Source organism: Glarea lozoyensis (genome assembly GCF_000409485.1).
Source record: "Glarea lozoyensis ATCC 20868 chromosome Unknown GLAREA5, whole genome shotgun sequence".
NCBI lineage: Eukaryota > Fungi > Ascomycota > Leotiomycetes > Helotiales > Helotiaceae > Glarea > Glarea lozoyensis.
This window is the reverse complement of record NW_007361000.1, coordinates 2301305-2318170: the sequence shown is the minus strand read 5'-3', so window position 1 is coordinate 2318170 and position 16866 is coordinate 2301305. Positions and strand designations below refer to the sequence as shown.

Genomic DNA, 16866 nt, shown 5'->3' with positions numbered 1-16866 from the left:
AGAACCCCAACCCCAACTCCAACACACAAAACCGCCCGCCATTCAAACATATTATATTACAAGACTCAATCAAAAGAACAAGCAAAAGCCTAGAGTCTTGGTTTTCACCATCTAAGCATCAGGATCATCCTCGGCAAGTCTTTCATAATAAGAGTAATCAGCAATCATCTCCGCGATTTCAGCTGGGAGAGATCTTTGCCTACGAAGTATTAGTAAGAACTTGTTATTTAGAAAAGAGGAAACACATACATATTATCAGCGTAATCTTCCAGCCAACACAGCTCGTAAAGAAGGTCTCGAGTGTACGTTTGGATAGAGCGCTTAAACCTCCGACGGTCAGCCTTGAGGTCGCGGAGACGTCGTTCGAGACGGGCTATGTCGCGTATAGTTTCTTCACCTAACATTCCTTTAGTTTGTGCTAAAAGCAGGCAGAGGATAGAGCATACGCTGTTCAACTGTCAAGTGTATACGGGCGTCTCTGTGGTCCAAGAGGTCTTGATCCAGTTCACGCAATTGTCTTCTAGCGTCGGCTGCAGCATCTCTGGCTTGTCTCTGGCGAGAAAGATAGGAATGAAGCTTATCTTTATTTGCTCTTGCAGCGCGCGTATGAGATGAGAAAGAAGACGGAGATCGTTTGCTAATGTCTGGCTTTTTGACAGAAGCAGTAGCAGCAGCAGAAGGAGTTGCGCCGGTACCTGAACCTCCTCCTGCCGGCATAGGACAGGAGTCTGGAACTTTGCCCTTCGGCACATCTTTAGGATCGAGGTCAGCAGGGATGTCCTTTCTAAGTTCGGCCGCGTCAGATGCGACTGGAATATCAGCATTTCCGGTTTTCTTTGCACCCTGAGAAGCAGTTCCTGTAGCTCTAGCAAAGGTTTTGGTAGCAGATCTAGTACCGGACTTGGCAGCAGTGGATTTGGTAGTAGTAGATTTGGCGTTGGATTTGATAGCTGATTTTGTGGGAGACTTCGCTGGCGACCTAGTTTTTGAAACAGGCGTAGACTTTGGAATCTTAGCCAAAGCCGAAGTTGTAACTTTTTTGTTGGGTGCGGCAACTGGTGTCTTCTTGGAATTCGCTCTGGGCACGAGGACAGGATCTTCTCGCTTTGCGTGGGGATTGAACACTATCTTCGTTAGATATGACTTCATGGGGGGACGTTTTGATTGGTTTACTTACAATCATCTTGCGTATGTACACTTTGAGGCAGAGATACTAGATCATTAGCACCAATAACGACTCTAGCATTTACGTGTCTAGTAAAGCTGTGTGTAAAGCATAGGACGGTAACAACGAAAGTTTCCAAGACACGCATCGTGCTATGCTTGAAATGAAGCTGGCTGAAAAAAATTCTGATATGGAAGTGCAAAGAATACGAATGATCACTCTTGCGCTGCAAGATAGATGCTGAATGAAAAGATGTAAGTGGGCGTTGATGAAAGCGATGATGAAATTAACATGAAAACAACGGGAACATCTGTTATATACCATCGTATTTGCAGTGGCTTCTCCCTACATAGTGGATCAACGTAATCCATGTGGAGGAGCAATCGCGATTGATATCCTCACTGTCAAAAGTACAAAATATTCAATAGATCATAGCGTGATCTGCATCTAGAGGAATTGGTATACCCTTGCGAATTGTGGCACTCTCAGGGCTCAGGAATATCCAACGTGTTTTTCAAGAACAATTCCCAAAATCCAAATGCTCAGCCTCTGTATCAATTAACACTTGGTTCGTGTCTACTCTCTAGAGTGGCACCAAGGAAATCTGCCTTGTTCAACTTGGCGTGTGCCGACGGAGGGCAGGTCGGATCTGGATTTGGAAGATACTCAAATTAGAAATAGACATGAGATAAAGACATTATAGAACGGGGGATGGGATTCTTGTAAGGAGCAAGAGGAAGGGCTTCAATATCTATGATTCATCCTGATATTCCTGTTGAATATTAAAACCCAACAACTTAGCAACCCAACCAACTAACATACCAACAGACTGACGAATCCCAGGTACGCATTCCAAAAGAAACAGGAACCATCGTGACTTACGATCTATCCACTAGCTTTGATACTGCAAAATCTCGAGTCGTGATAGGACGTGGGAGTACAGACTCAGGCTGTGGGAATATGGCAATATAAACACGAATATTCACGAATTGAGTGACCGAGAACAAGTACCTTATTGAAATGAAGAACAAACAAAGCTACGGACCCACGACTCACTGTACGACCTTATTATTATCACCTTCAGCGATTAATGATTCTTCAAGAACAATGTGCTTATCTCAAAGTACTCTGTGACCAACTCCAGTCTCGCTGAAGCAGATCACTCCCCGATTTGGATAAAGGTTCCAACTGACTCTAACAAACGCATACATGAATAGCTGTGTGCACAGACGCTCCTTTATGAACTTCAGTTTGACCTATAGAACACGAGAATTGAAAATTTAAGACCAACCAAGCTACAACATTATCACAACTCATCATGTGATGCGCCTCATGCACCAACATTGTTGCAATTTGGGCTGAGCCCACTTCCACCTACGAATTTGGGCTAGTGCCATGTGTATCTATCATGCAATTGAGAGGACACGTTGTAGAGTAGTGAAATCTACTTTACCGTCCGACCTAAGACCTCAACAAACAAAACAGGTACCCGCCGACTTCTCTCCCATTCCAATACATTTCCACACCACAATGGCATCCCAACCCTCCACTTATACCTACAGCGGCTCCTGCCACTGCCGCTCCGTTAATTTTACGTTCAAATTTCCCATGCCATTAACCTCTACGCTCGTCACAAACTGCAATTGCACTCTCTGCACCAAAAACGGGACGTTGAATATCTGTCGCCTCAAAAAAGACATAAGCATCCAAGGGGAAGAGAAGCTGGCTAGTTATGTGAGGAGTGATACGGGGTGTGTGCATTTGTTCTGTTCCGGGTGCGGGAGCAGTATGTTTACGACTAGGGATGGGGATCTGGAGATGTATATGAATGTAAGTGGTCGGTCTGGGCCGAGAGGGTGGTGCTAACGCGGGGAAGGTTAGGATGGTTGATGATGTTGATCTTGAGGCGCTGAGGTATAGGAAGCATGATGGGAGGAGTGTTCAATTTTGGATGAACGTCGAGGGACGGGGGTAGATGTCAAGATGCCAGAACGAGGTATGTAGGTGGCTGATAGGCAGACTGTACGGACGCGAATGGCCAAGGAACACTTGATGAAAGCAGAGAAATAATGGGATCCAAGAAATTACCTAGCGAGGAAGAGATGTGATATCGTTGGATTACTGAATGATTTTATGGTGTAAGCACAAGTAGAACAAATGCGGCAAACATGGATAAAACGTAGTTGATATTTTGAATGATATTTCGTACCGTACCAACGCGCATTACTCTGGAGGTACCGTGATTTGGATGTTGAGTTTTTAGATACCTCTAGTAAGTGACTAGGCTAACGGCACAATCTCTAAGTATAACAATATGGAAAATTGGGCTTTCAAAAACAGTTCTTCCGTAATAAAATAACTTGGCTTGGTACAAAGAGACATTATACTAAGTTGATTGAACAAAATAAAGTAAATATGACTTATTAGACGGACTACAACCTCCTTTTACTGACACACTCAGATGCGGTCCCGTCAGTCTTGCGACACAGCTGTGGCAGTAGCTCACCTTCTAGGAGCACATCTTCATGTATCCTTCCTCGCCCTCCTCCTACCCTCAATTTCCTCCTTCACAATCTCATCTGCTTCCATCGGTCCCGCCGCATTAACTAACTCCAACTCACTTCCCTCTTTCGTACCCGAACTATCCCTTCTTTCGACATCAATCCTTACCTCACTACTCATATGTATCTCCAGGCCTCCAGCCCGCGACGGCGTTAAGTCCCTGGGATGAAGCATATCGTCCATAGGGACGTCGGAGGACGGGCTGTATGATTCGAGGTATGAAGGTTTAGGGCGGGATTGCGAGTCGTGATAACATTTTGTGATGTTTGAGGAGTCTTGGGTTCGGGAGAGGCCTGGGTCTTGCCAGTTGGGGTTGATGCGGGAGACTTTGGCGATTAGATCGGCCATTGACACTGGTTTTTGTCAGTATTCTGAGTCAAAGACGAAAGAGTAGCTTGTGTGTTGAGTGAAGGGAAAGGAAACGTGTGGGAGATATGATTGGAAGCAAGTGATGAGAGATGTAGGGGTTGGATTGTTTCTTACTTTCAATGTTGAGTTTAACGATATAAGCAAATGGGTGGAATTGCATGTATCTGCGTCCTATGTTAGTGATCGTAGTAGAAAAAGTATTACATTGAAACGCACACGAAGGAATTCTTCAAACTCATCATGCTAATGATAAGTACGTCCATACTGAGCGAAAGGCCGATAATCCACATGTTGAATCTGACAAGACGATTATATTTGACCACTACCACTGTTAGTTTAAACTTCTCGCCAAATGGGCGGAAGGATTTGAATGCAGGGTAGGAAAAATCCAAGTGATAAGAAATCACCAGACTATTTGACAAACGTAATCGTTTGAGAGAGAGGAATATTATCAACTTACAGCCTTGATCAACAAGCTTGTGCTGAACAGTGCGAATGAAGTACCAATTCAACGCCGCGTCGACCAGAAGATAGATGACTTTCTCACACCGATCCCATATATTGTTGATGCGGCCATATTCAGCAGAGACTTGGAGCCTTGCAGGAACCCAGATGCAATAAACGGAGATATTGATAGCTGTAATGAGAACAGCAACCCCTATTCTGAGTCTCATGGCTTTTTGTCGGTCAACGAGAAGAATCGAAACCCTGTTGATGATGATTTGCAGGAGGAACTGAACTTGAAGCGCCCATGTTGTAACTGCTACAGATTAGATTTATACTGGTATGTTCGAGATGATAGACCCACGGATGACGAAGAAGAATGCAAAACTGCACCGAGTTAGCTTGATTGTTAAAGCGCATATGTCGAGCATGAAGGGCGTACCTAGGGGGTATGATCTCGTTCAAATGGAGCCAGCATATTATCGAAAATGTGAGGCAAACCAATATCTCAAGCCAAACCATCCATATGTAAGGGGTGTTAAGTTTCGAGTATCCATGTCTCCGCTGTATGTCCGCTGTTTGCTTGATTGCAGTCCATGTTGTAAGAAAACCAAATCCGATTGTAAAGCCCCATGCAAGAGATGCAAGTTGGAGGTCAGCTCCACTTACCGGCTCGGCAACATAGTGCTCAGAAAGCAATGTTATCATGGTAGATGTGCTTCTGCTACCGATGAAGAAGGGCTGGAAATGCAAAAGATCATAGAAGACAGTGCCTCAAAGCCTAAAAGCTCACAGACGCAGAAACTGGGAAGGCTTTGTTGGAATTGCTTCCTACTTAAAGGTAGTGTATTCCCCTGAATTTCCATATTTGCCATAGCTTTGGCAAGAGAATTTGTTGAACCCTCATGGAATACCTCAGACACCATGGATAACACATATGGTTGATGCCGAAGAATGGCGAACAGACTCTTCGTGGAAACGAATTAGAACCCCCGGATTTTCCAGACCTTGTGCATATCACACAGACGGTTTCGTATCAACGGTATCAATGTCAATAAAATTGTCTTGAAGTGTCTTGCTAAGGCTTGACGAACAGGGCTTGACCCAACCGTAAGTCTGGGGTAAAATGTGGGTTGGCTCTTCCCGGAGCCCAAGTCCAATGCTGGGGAAATTTATTTCTTTTTCACTGTGGCTTGATAGAAGCTTCTTGATTCCTTCCATGAAGCATAGAAGCCTTACCATATGACACTCACGATTCTCGATTTTCTAGACTCCTATGTGCCCTACCGACTATTGCCAGAGGTTTATCTCGAAGAGATATCTGAGAGCTTCCGGGCAAAAAAGTAGCCAAAATGCTCCTTGTAAGCCACGAAGATATGGTGTAATGCTTTACGGTCTTATTGGTCCCCTCGTGTAGATCCTGTTGGGGCAGAGCTGTGAGGATTGTAAGAACTGTGCGTGGTCATTGTACCGTAAATCAGCTCATGGGTCATAACAGAATTCACGGAAGGAACATGCTAGTCCATTGCTTTGTGGCCGGAATACGGAGGTAGCATTGGTCGAGGATTTCCAACGAAATCTCTGGTGGCTGCGGTACAACGAATGTGGAAATTGGTGGCAATTCTGGGGTTCGGTTGGTCCTTCAGCTCCTCGCTAAATTAGCCAAAGGACACCTCTAATGGGTTTTGACCGTTCCGGACCCTCAAAATGAGGGTGGCCTATATGAATGTAGATAGGAAATCGAAAATTAGAAGCACGAAAAGAAGAAGAGCTGATGCCCAAGAATGGCATCGTTTTGAACTCTTGGTTAACTGGCCTCTTCACATTGCAAACATCGATGTCAGACACGGATTTCATGCCATGAACCTGATGTGTGACGAAGCTTCAATTTTTGATGTCCTGGAGTGACGAAGCTATAGCTTTTTGCGCAGAAAGAAGAGAATACGGACTATGGTGCGATCTTCCTAACGTTTTTAATCCAAACATCAGTGAAACGAAGCACGCTGAAGTGCACGTGATCTTGACGCACGTCACTGGAAAACTTCATACCTTTACTCCGTACTCTTTCTTTCCCAAAGAGACAACCACAAGATCTCATCAAATACTAATTGAGCAAATTGATTGTTGTAGAAGATCAGCATCCGTCCTAGGCGGTAAATGTTGCTGCTCTATGCGATGAAATACGACCACAGCTGTCGGCTAGTAATTTTATCGTAGAAGTGTTTGTTTGTGCAGGAGTTTTCATCCATTAGAGCAAGACAATGGACATGTTAGAGCTCTGACAAAGCACAGAAGAGAGTAATTCGAGAAAATTTTGACTAACTTGTCGCCTAAATTAATCCAAAGCTGATTCAAATTGATTCAGATAGCCTTGTCTCTGTATTGGATATCCAATGGAACAGAATATTTCGTTACATTTCAGGCAAAGGTATTGGCGGCTTGACGCCACACTTTCCAGCTGACAGCTGTCGACAATGCATCCATGGACGGCACTGTGGGAGTCAGCTTTTCGTCCCCGCATCTCCCGCACTCTTCTCTTCACGACGGATGTGATACCGCATCGCCACTCGAGATCGTCGCTCAGAAGCCTGATGTTATTAGAGGCTTTCACCGCTGGTGCCAATGGCGGCTCTCCCTGACAATCCTCGTAATGGAGATACTTTTGGAGTAAGCTCTCATGGCGGAATACTACACAATGGAACGCGCAATTTCACTCACTATGGAGACCTCCATATTACGTGTACGTCCTTGTCGAAGCAATTAGGCTTTAACTAATACCAGCAGATGTCAAGTCATCAGACGAGCAATTTGACCAGATTTGGGGTGATCGAGAAACGATAATTCGATCAGCTAACCCTATTTTTGACGATGCTATTCCAATAAAGCTGCCCTTGGTGAACAAAAGCATGAGACATGAAAAGTCGCTAGACTCTGTAAAGAAATTTGGCCCAAGGAGTGCAAAGACCCGTCGTAGAGAATCGCAAAAGAGTATAGAGACCGACCACCTGGAAAAGGTGCTTGGACTTGACCATGACTTGACTAGCCTGTCGGAAGCCGGTGCAGCTCAAGGAACTCCAGAACCTCCAGAACAAGTTCCATTGATTCCACAGGCCGAGGAAGCATCTCGACCCTATCATCAATTTATGCAGCAGCTTAGACAGGAGCGGCAGCGAATGATATCAGATGCACATAGTGGCTGGAATCTGACATCTCCTGGAATTAATACCGAAGCTGCTGCTAGAGTCAAGGAATCATGGAAGAATCACGGAATTTGGAACGATCGATGGGGCACTCTTCCTGGCATGGCTTGGAAGCACGAGACCACTCAGACTACACAGGATAATATGACTAGAAGGAGAGGGCTAGCAAGCTTCTTAACATCATTTAGAACTCGACATCGAAACTCTTGAACGAGTCATTTGTTCAACAGAATGCAGAGTTCCTCTATGACTGAGAACTTGAATCATTCTATTTTAAGAGCGCTGTCTGGCATCGGCGATCGAAAGTTCTTGTATCAGTGCAAGAAATGGACTAGCACAAATTTAGTCTCGCTTTTCTGATACCGCAGGCACTGGCTTGGACACAGCACTAACAGGGACTGTGGCCCTTTAGTGGCGTCCTACTTGTAAACACCAGTGGTTTTCTGTACAGAATCAATCCGTATCCATTGCTACAATATGTCGTGTAGGAACTCCATAATCTGCTGACGCCAACTCAAAATGCAGCTACCGTTAAGTATAGAGACAACCGGCATCCAACACCAAATTGCGGATGATCATCCGAAGAGGGTTACCGCGACAAAACAAGAAGACATATGCAGTAAACCCCTTCTCCTTCATCGATATTCCCAATGAGCCCACTTTCAGTCAACCGCACATATTCCCCAATCCTCAATCTCTTATTTTCAACGGTTGGTGTACTTCTAGAAATGAAGACGGGTATCAAATCAACGCTCACTCCAGGTGTCATGGGGACTTTCGCAGGTTTGGTAAAACGCACTGCATTGAATCGGATTTCGCTCGAGGAAGACTGCTATTGTTAAGTCAGCTGTGTCCTCAGAAAAGAAAAGTGTTTTAATACTTCCTGCAGTGGAGGAAACTCGTCCACAAAGTTGCTACATAAATGTCGTAAGTTCTCGCCCAGACCATGGTCCCAAGCGTCGCAAGTCCCTAACGGATCTGATGGAATCTGGATCGTCTTCCAAGTATCTCTCTTGCTCAAAACCTCTCCACACTCGATAGCAGCAATTTTGACGGACTCAGACAGAGGATGGAATTTTGGAACGTTCTGCCCTCGTGTTGCCATGGTCTTCTGGGTCGGCGTCAGCTAGAAACATAAGTCTCCAGGTATCGAGCGTAAGATTCTCAGCGCGCGAAAAAAATAAAGTTGGGAAGGCTGAATGCTGACTGAAAGTGTCGCGGATTTACCTTGTGCCTACCACCTTCGCCAGACTTATTAGGCCGCCATGCAGATGCCCAATTGTTGATCTTGCTGAGAAGTCTTGAAGATTTATCAAGGTTGGCACTTTTGCACATATTGACTCACGAATTTTGAAGAAATTTCTAGTACTTTGAGCATGCTAACATTTTGCTATTTAATATTTTGCTTCTCGATGAGCTAATTGTTGTCTACGATAATGTTTTCCCAATCATGGTGAAAACGAGATGGCTGGGATACATCCCAGCGTCGCAAGATTATTTCTCGGGCTGTCACTACCATACAAGAGTCTACTGAATCCTCCACGCCTTTCTATTTTCGAATTATATAGGCAAGGCGAACAGATCTACCTAACGGCACGCGCTCTTGTGGACTCTCATATTAAATCTCATTTACGTTCAATGCATCCTCTACCGCCATGCCGTTCTTTCGGGCTGCAATAATTCTGCGCCGACCAATCTATGTTCGCCACAACCTTGTGGTGCATGCAACCCAACGTATGAATCACTGAGCTTACAGAGATAATGCCCAACATCTCGCCCGGCTTGTGTGTCGAAACCGGTAGGAATCCTATTCGAGCAGGCAAACTTCCTCGGCCAAACCGTTTCCATCGTAAAGAGCTGGCGGTCTGCACAGATTCCTCATTGCAAACGCCGTCATCAATGATGTTGGAAGCCCTCGGGCCTCGATGCTTTTCAAGACAACTCCAGAGAAGATGAAATGGAAGGTATGCTGATTTGAAATGGCTGCAATTACTATTTTGGGGGCTGCCGCTGCAGCTTTACAGCTTGCGGAGTATGGAAAAGGTATTGTGCTCTTCATCGCAAAGTTATATAAGAACGTCAAATCCATTCCCCAGCATTACAGAGAGTACGAAGCGCAGCTCAATTTTCTTGTTCAGATCGCAGAGAAAATTGCAGGCAGTGAACAACTTCAGTCGATATATGTCCAAATCTACCTTGAGTCTCTAGAAGTCGAAGTTAGAGCCCTGCAAAGGATTCTGTGTCAACCGTTTCCTAGCCATTGGAAATCTTCGAGCCCAAAACGACTTTGGACACTTATTGCTGGAGCAGAACAGAGGGAGATTGATGATCATCTTGATCGACTTGATAAGAAAAACACGCAATTGTCTTTGTACATTCAGATTGTCAATTCAGATCAGATAGCCACCGTTCATAGCAACCTAGAAAAGCTGAACAAGGGAGTTGCCATGGCTTACTCACAATCCAACAGAGCTACCTCTGTAAGAGAGGCAAAGGTCAGTCATAAAATACCTACAGTACAGTTTGTAATCTGACCAGATATAATAGCCTGCAAAAAAGATCTCCGCCCAGAAACCATGGGAGTCTTTCAACCCCTACCAAAAGCAGATTTCAGACGATAAACAGCTCGTCCTCGCGCGAGGTCGTGATGGAATGACTTCAGCTCAAAACGCCACCCCTTCGCAATCATTTTTAGCAAGTAGGCGACACATTTACTTCTCTATTCAAACACCATCTAATCTATGTCAGACACAGGCGACGCAACATTCTTCGCCGACATTGAAATCGACGGCGATGCTATTGTTTACAACGGTGATGTTAATGAATGTTCCTGCACTACCCCATGTTCTTGCGCGGATAACGCAGTGGGAAGCATCTATGCTAGTATTGTTGCGCGCGATGGAATTGTATTGAATGGACCGACCGGCAAGCAGAGGGGTGCGAGGTACGGCAAGATTCGGGGAAAGGAGCGGGCTGCGATGTGTAATGGGACTTTTAGAGATGGGCGAGCGAGGGAGGGGATGATTGGGGAGTTGATTAGAATGGTGGGTGCTAGGGATGGGGGAAGAGGAAAGATTTATGAGAGATGAAAGCTTTGGGTCTTGGGGTTTGGGCTGGAGTTAGGAGCTTGAGGATCTGGGAGTTAAGCGAGACGAAAGTGTTTATGATTAGAATGAAAGGGATGCAGTGCTATATATCACTCCTCATTGGCATAGCAAATTATCTAACCTGTTGGTCTCGATGGTCTTGAAAGCAGGAGGGAGCATTGCATTAGGGAAATCATGAAGTGGGGAAGGTACAAAAGACAATAAATATTTTGCAAAGAAAGCGGTGCAAGTTAGATCGAGAAATACAAGCTTGAGGTGTAACTGGCAAAGCTAAACCGCACCCGAGATGAATCACCTCTCACACAATCTCGCGGCGGACAAAATAAATGGTAGTCGAAACACGATATTCTTCGATTAAATTGACGAAACATCGTTATTTAGCGGATTAATTTCGAACAATATAAGATATTTCGTGAATTATTTTAAGTAAATAAGATTTCTTACGCTCTATTCGAAGTCGATTTATTTAGTCCAAGATTACTGGACAGGTGGCTGATACTTATTTTATCCTCCGCAAGACAATATACCAAAAGCCACCCATAAACTTAACCCCTACCCTCAATCAACCTCCTCAAGAACCCATTTTCCCTTCCCATCAGATCATCAGGAGCACCAAACTCTACTAACCGCCCCCCATCCATAACCGCCACCACATCAAACCTCTTTATTCCGTCCAACCGATGGACAACCTCAACCACCGTCCGTTCAACCCATTCCTCACTAATAACATGTCTTACTAACCCCTCCGTCTCGTCGTCCAAACTACTACACATCTCATCACACACCAAAATCCCGCCTGCACCCTCACCCTTCCTCAAGATCGCTCGTGCAAGACAAACCAGCATTTTCTGGCCCTGACTCAGCGCCAGACTTTGAACATCCGCATCCAGGCCGCCGCGCGAGAGGAGTAGATCCCACAGATGCACGGTACGGAGGGCGGTAATCATAGAGGGATCAGAACAGCAGGTGTGAATTAAGTTTGAGCGGACGGTACCGGGAAAGAGGATTGGTTCTTGGGGGAGGAAGTTGAGACGACAGCGTAGAAGGGAGAGAGGAATAAGGTGAGTGGGGTGGGTGTCGACTGTTATTGTACCGGAGGTTAGGGGGATGAGACCGGCGAGGGTGAGGAGGAGGGAGGATTTGCCGCTGGCGGGTGAGTGAGTGGGTTGAATGTGTTGGGGGGAGGGAGAGGGTACCTTCCTGTTCGACCACAGATGGCTATCTTTTGACCTGCGCTGATTTTGAGAGTTATGGTTTTGAGGACGGAGGGTGTGTTAGGGCTTTTGCGGTCAGCGAAGATTTGAAAGGGGTCAGATTCTAGGGTTACCTGTACGAAGCAACGACATTATCGAAATGAACTTCTCCTTTACTCGGCCATTCGTTCTCAGGCACCAAGGTCTGGTCATCTTGAGCTTCTTTCGGCGTATTCAACTCCATACTCCTCAATCTAGCCACGGCACCAAGACTTGTTTCCAGCTCAGTCCACTCTACAATAGCAGTGACCAAGGACTGATTAAGCGTCAGCATACTAAGCAACGCCAACCCAACCGAACCAGGGCTGGTAGTTGTAGAAACTGCAATTCCGACGAACAGAATCGCAACACCGGACGTGAAAAGATCGAGTACGAGTTGTAGCCACTGTTGAATACAATTTAGCAGGTAAAATGGTTTCTGTGAAACATCAAGGAAGTTTAAACTGGTAGTCATGTTTGGACGAGTCCAACCGAAAGCACGAATTGTGCTGATTCCTGAGACCGTTTCGAGAAGATGCGTGTACAGTGGTGACTTTGCTTCGAGATCCATATGGCGAAGTTGGCGGGACGTGCGGAGGTAGAAAAGTTGGAGACCGTAGAGGAAAAGGACTGCGAAGGGGATGATTGCTGATATGTATTTGAGACTTATGATTATGAGGATGAGCCCCATTACACATGATACAAAGCCTGAAGCCAAGATGTTAGGGAGTATCATGGTGAGAATAAGAGTACGAACCGAATAGTGTAAGGAATGCACCAGGACTAAGTCCTATATCCAGGAGTGACATGTCTTGGCTAAACCTGTGGCTCTTTAGTATTGTCTCTTGATAGAAGGGTAAATTTTACCTGTTGATAGTCACACCGGTATCGGTTGTTTTAAAGAAGTAAAGAGGTGCTCTGCTCATGTATTAGCTTAGTGGATTTCAAAAAATAAATTCGAAGTACCCCATGATAACATCCACCAGCTTCTGATGCGAATAAGCCCCTGATTTTGGCGTGATGACGATGAAAGAATAGCTACATGAAGAGTTTAGCGCTATTAACTACAGAATGACTTCATACAGAGGTTGAACGGATTAATCCCATCACTGTCACAGAAACTTCATATACTCACTAGATAGCCCAGTACAAAAATACCAATCCTAGCACCCCAAACATCAAATATACACCCAAAAACATGCCAGTTCTGTCTCCAGGATGTTTAGCGTCCGCTTCAGTCCATAATTTAATCCAAACCTCTATAATCTATTAGTGTTTTCTTTCCTTAACTAATCGAAATTTACTTACGAGGAAGATACACGCAGAACTGCGCACCGATCGTCAAGATTAATATACTAATTCCATCCTTCCACCCTACTGATTTTAGGTAGTATTTGTAAAGTGTTACGTCCCCAGTTTTTCGCAGCATGTCTTCTTCTTGTTCGGAAGCTTTGCTAGCAGTCACGGACACTTCACTGCTAGCATTATCTGCGATGATTGCTGGGTTGTGGGTGGACCGTTCTTGCGCTTTGGAATTTATTATTAGACTTTTCACGTAGCCGTTCTGAAGATTAAGTGATTCTAGTGTGCCCTGCTCCTGGATTGTACCATCGTCTCCTAGGACCACAATGTTGTCTGCGTCCCGTAAATGGCGGGCTGTGAGATGTCAGTTTTTACATCATTTATTTGCACAATGCAAGCAAACTGGCATTATCACGTACTATGTGAAATTACTGTCGCGTTTGGCTATGGGAGCATTAACTTACTAGTATGAGTCGCAAGAATCACCGTCACACCGTATTGACGAAAAATACCCCGAGGTCCAAATACATTATTCCAGACCAACTCCTCAGTAGACCGATCTAAACCACTGAGCATGTCATCGATAATCGCAACATCTCTTCTGGAATATATAGCTCGAGCAAGAGCCTATTAAATCAGCCATGAGACACAAAAAAGGAATATTGCACTTACAACTCGTGCTTTCTGCCCTCCACTTATAGAAATACCTTTGCTCCCAACAACAGTCAAGTCGCCTAGCGGTAACGAAGCGAAATCCCGATCTAAAGCACAAGCTTGAATCACCGTATCGTACCATCTAGCTTCAAAAGGCAAAGGCCCAAGGATAGTGTTTCTTATGCTAGTATTTGTGAGCCAAGGTTGTTGCGTACAATATGCTGTTTCTACAAATGAACGTTGTACGCAGCCAGTTTCTGTTGGCAATTCTCCTATAAGACCTTTGAGAAGGGTCGATTTGCCGCTGCCTATTCGTCCAATGATCATTGTGAGGGTGGAACGTTGGATCTTAAGGTCGAGGCCGTGAGTGATGAGGGAGCCATCCTCTTTTGTGCCGAAGAATGCATTTTTTAATGTAAGTATGTTGTCCCTACTTCTTTCCAACTCCGCCGACCCAGCACTTTGGTTTACTGCCCCGAGCTCAGTCGAAGCTGCGTCTACCCATGAAAGAATTAATATTGGATTTCAGAAGGGCATTTTACAAGGAGTAAAATTTGATCTGTTTGACAGTTGCGAATCATGGCAAATATACATACTGTGAGTCTGATTCGAGGCTGTAACAAGACTATTGTCATCTTCAACCAAAAATTCTTGGATCCTGGCAAAACAAGCTAATGTCACGGCTGCTTGCGGTAGAGCAGTAAACATTAGAGATAGTGGGGAGCTCAGCAACGATATAAGTGAGAGCGAAGTGAAAGCTGTGGAGACCGACAAGCCACCACCGTTACGATGAGAAACAACAATAAAGACCCCAAAAGTAATTGCTGGTGTGAGATATGTTGAAATCCTCGCTTAAACAGCTATCAGCATTCAAACATCTACCGGGATCAGATGAACTCACAAATGACAAGGCGGTATACGCTGAGTATTCTGGCTTTCTTGGATAGTTCAAGTTCTTCGACACGGTGTGCTTGAATGTCTTTTCCCCATCGATCGGTCTGACCGAGAAGCTTTACTTCTTTCATGCTTCCTAGAATTGAAGAGGTCAAGGATACACGTTCTTGAATACCTTTGTTCCAAGTTGCAAAAGCTTCTCCGATCAACGGACTGAGTTTGAATATTGCCAGTGTACAGACTTTGTTAATTAGTTCAGCTATCATTGGTGACCTATGGCATCAAGAGAACTTACGTCCGGCAATGATCATCGGAAAGATAAAGGCAACACTCAACTCCCGGTATAGAAGCCATAGGGCAATTCCGACTTCGATCGGGGACGCCCAAATATCATCGAGGAGCTGGAATCCTTTGCCTGTACATTGAATTTCAACGTCAGTAATGCCTCAAAATAATATACAGAAGGAGCCTACCAATGTTTTCCACATCAATGGTTATGAGTGTAAGAGTGTTAGAGCCCTTCGCTTCTGCTAAAGATGCAGATACAGTGATAACCTTTGCAAATACGATTGATGTCAAAGCCCCACGCGTCATAGTCATCAGTCGTACTCTCTTGTAATTGAAAACGCCTTTGATAATCTTGAAAATCATACCCACGAGTCAGCATGCGGACGTGGCACTGAGATTCATGAACGTACCGCATTTCCCAGATAAACTAACGCAGTGGCACCAATAAGCCCATACCCAATATTCGTCTTCTCTTCTCCATCAGGTCGGCTTACATAGCTAACCACGCTTTTAAGAAGCAAAGGTTGTGAGAACCTGAGTCCTATGAGACACAGTCTTGGAAGTGAGACTCCTACAATAGGCCATTTCAAACATCTGACCATAGCTTTGGCGAGAGCGTGCTTGGAGTTTTTGTCTTTGGTCTTTATCCAAAAGTGATCAAGTCGTGCTAGAAGCTTTTCAGAATCCATACTATCTGTAGGCCACAGCGATGCGAGGTCCAAAACGCCTTGGAAGCCTCGCACAAATAACTCGTTAAGCCACCAAAACACTGAACGGTTGATTGCACCGCCGAGAGACTCTGGGGAAGCTTGGTTCCACGGCGAAAGCAGAATGCTCCTCTTCTCTATAACTTCAAGGATCAGAATCACCGTTTTGAAGCCCACACTGATACTGAACATTATTGGCAACGTAATCAAATCAGATGCACGTGGTAGAAGCCATAGCGTTCTACATTGCGCAGCATCAAAAGCCACCGAGGGAAGTAAGTATAATGTAATGAGGGAGGAAGGTCTAATATTCTGCCTATGTTCGAGAAAACTCAAGACGCCGAGAGCGATAGCGTCGAGAATACCGATCGTGTTTGCTGCTATCGTCGTGGGCTGGAAATTCCTCTTTTGGTTGTTTGGCGCCCATAAAACAAGCAAGATGATCTGTAAAAGCGCATATAGGAAAATAGTCCCCTGAACGAGTTTTTGTTAATCAACATGATGATACAGGTGAAAGCTTTCCAAGAAAACCAACCGGGAATGGCACCTACCACTTTACTCGATCCCAGAATACCATATTTCTCAGCTTTTCGAGGTTTTGACTGAAGGTAAAACCAGCGAAACGGAAATATGAGTAGAAATAAAGCACTTGGTACAATACTTAGAAAGCCTTGTTCGAATCGGAGTGTGAAATCGAGATCACCACCCCAATCTAAGCGTGACGAATTCCCGGTGGCATGACGAAAGCCGGGAGGTTGGTGAAAAAGCGAAGATGTATTGTCCGTAAGACCAAAATTGTTGGTTGCCATCGTTTAAAGAGCTTTTGCTCGTTCTCAGGACACCGAGGAAGCTTAGTTAGAGAGGTTAGGAAAGCTTGTTATTATGGTTCAAGTGCTGTGAACAGAAAAGCTTCTTTGTCAATTAATATGCGCCTAGAAGATG

At 44.9% G+C, this 16866-nt stretch overlaps 7 protein-coding genes across 7 annotated transcripts; 3 read left to right on the top strand and 4 right to left on the bottom strand.

The window, feature by feature from the left end:
* Nucleotides 1-111: 111 nt before the first annotated feature.
* GLAREA_04963 (uncharacterized protein) lies at nucleotides 112-1313 on the bottom strand (the record flags this gene model as incomplete). Its single annotated transcript, XM_008087340.1, has 4 exons — nucleotides 112-199; nucleotides 250-397; nucleotides 447-1124; nucleotides 1178-1313. 4 exons carry the CDS (start codon nucleotides 1311-1313, stop codon nucleotides 112-114), a joined length of 1050 nt encoding a protein of 349 aa, XP_008085531.1.
* Nucleotides 1314-2695: 1382 nt separating this feature from the next.
* GLAREA_04962 (Mss4-like protein) lies at nucleotides 2696-3140 on the top strand (the record flags this gene model as incomplete). The annotated part of the gene is made up of 2 exons (XM_008087339.1): nucleotides 2696-2995; nucleotides 3042-3140. The coding sequence occupies 2 exons, from the start codon at nucleotides 2696-2698 to the stop codon at nucleotides 3138-3140; spliced, it is 399 nt and encodes a 132-aa protein (XP_008085530.1).
* Nucleotides 3141-3688: 548 nt separating this feature from the next.
* Nucleotides 3689-5248, bottom strand: GLAREA_04961 (uncharacterized protein; the record flags this gene model as incomplete). The annotated part of the gene is made up of 6 exons (XM_008087338.1): nucleotides 3689-4080; nucleotides 4211-4260; nucleotides 4313-4418; nucleotides 4557-4856; nucleotides 4905-4927; nucleotides 4983-5248. The coding sequence occupies 6 exons, from the start codon at nucleotides 5246-5248 to the stop codon at nucleotides 3689-3691; spliced, it is 1137 nt and encodes a 378-aa protein (XP_008085529.1).
* Nucleotides 5249-7162: 1914 nt separating this feature from the next.
* GLAREA_04960 (uncharacterized protein) lies at nucleotides 7163-7950 on the top strand (the record flags this gene model as incomplete). The annotated part of the gene is made up of 2 exons (XM_008087337.1): nucleotides 7163-7280; nucleotides 7325-7950. The coding sequence occupies 2 exons, from the start codon at nucleotides 7163-7165 to the stop codon at nucleotides 7948-7950; spliced, it is 744 nt and encodes a 247-aa protein (XP_008085528.1).
* A 379-nt stretch (nucleotides 7951-8329) lies between these two features.
* Nucleotides 8330-9075, bottom strand: GLAREA_04959 (uncharacterized protein; the record flags this gene model as incomplete). Its single annotated transcript, XM_008087336.1, has 3 exons — nucleotides 8330-8572; nucleotides 8621-8851; nucleotides 8968-9075. The coding sequence occupies 3 exons, from the start codon at nucleotides 9073-9075 to the stop codon at nucleotides 8330-8332; spliced, it is 582 nt and encodes a 193-aa protein (XP_008085527.1).
* Nucleotides 9076-9719: 644 nt separating this feature from the next.
* Nucleotides 9720-10829, top strand: GLAREA_04958 (uncharacterized protein; the record flags this gene model as incomplete). Its single annotated transcript, XM_008087335.1, has 3 exons — nucleotides 9720-10235; nucleotides 10288-10438; nucleotides 10489-10829. The coding sequence occupies 3 exons, from the start codon at nucleotides 9720-9722 to the stop codon at nucleotides 10827-10829; spliced, it is 1008 nt and encodes a 335-aa protein (XP_008085526.1).
* A 563-nt stretch (nucleotides 10830-11392) lies between these two features.
* On the bottom strand, nucleotides 11393-16733 carry GLAREA_04957 (P-loop containing nucleoside triphosphate hydrolase; the record flags this gene model as incomplete). Its single annotated transcript, XM_008087334.1, has 16 exons — nucleotides 11393-11993; nucleotides 12044-12127; nucleotides 12175-12787; nucleotides 12837-12901; nucleotides 12947-12997; nucleotides 13046-13117; nucleotides 13215-13338; nucleotides 13388-13735; nucleotides 13846-14008; nucleotides 14054-14532; nucleotides 14632-14886; nucleotides 14937-15170; nucleotides 15225-15344; nucleotides 15403-15568; nucleotides 15628-16398; nucleotides 16476-16733. 16 exons carry the CDS (start codon nucleotides 16731-16733, stop codon nucleotides 11393-11395), a joined length of 4404 nt encoding a protein of 1467 aa, XP_008085525.1.
* Nucleotides 16734-16866: the final 133 nt, after the last annotated feature.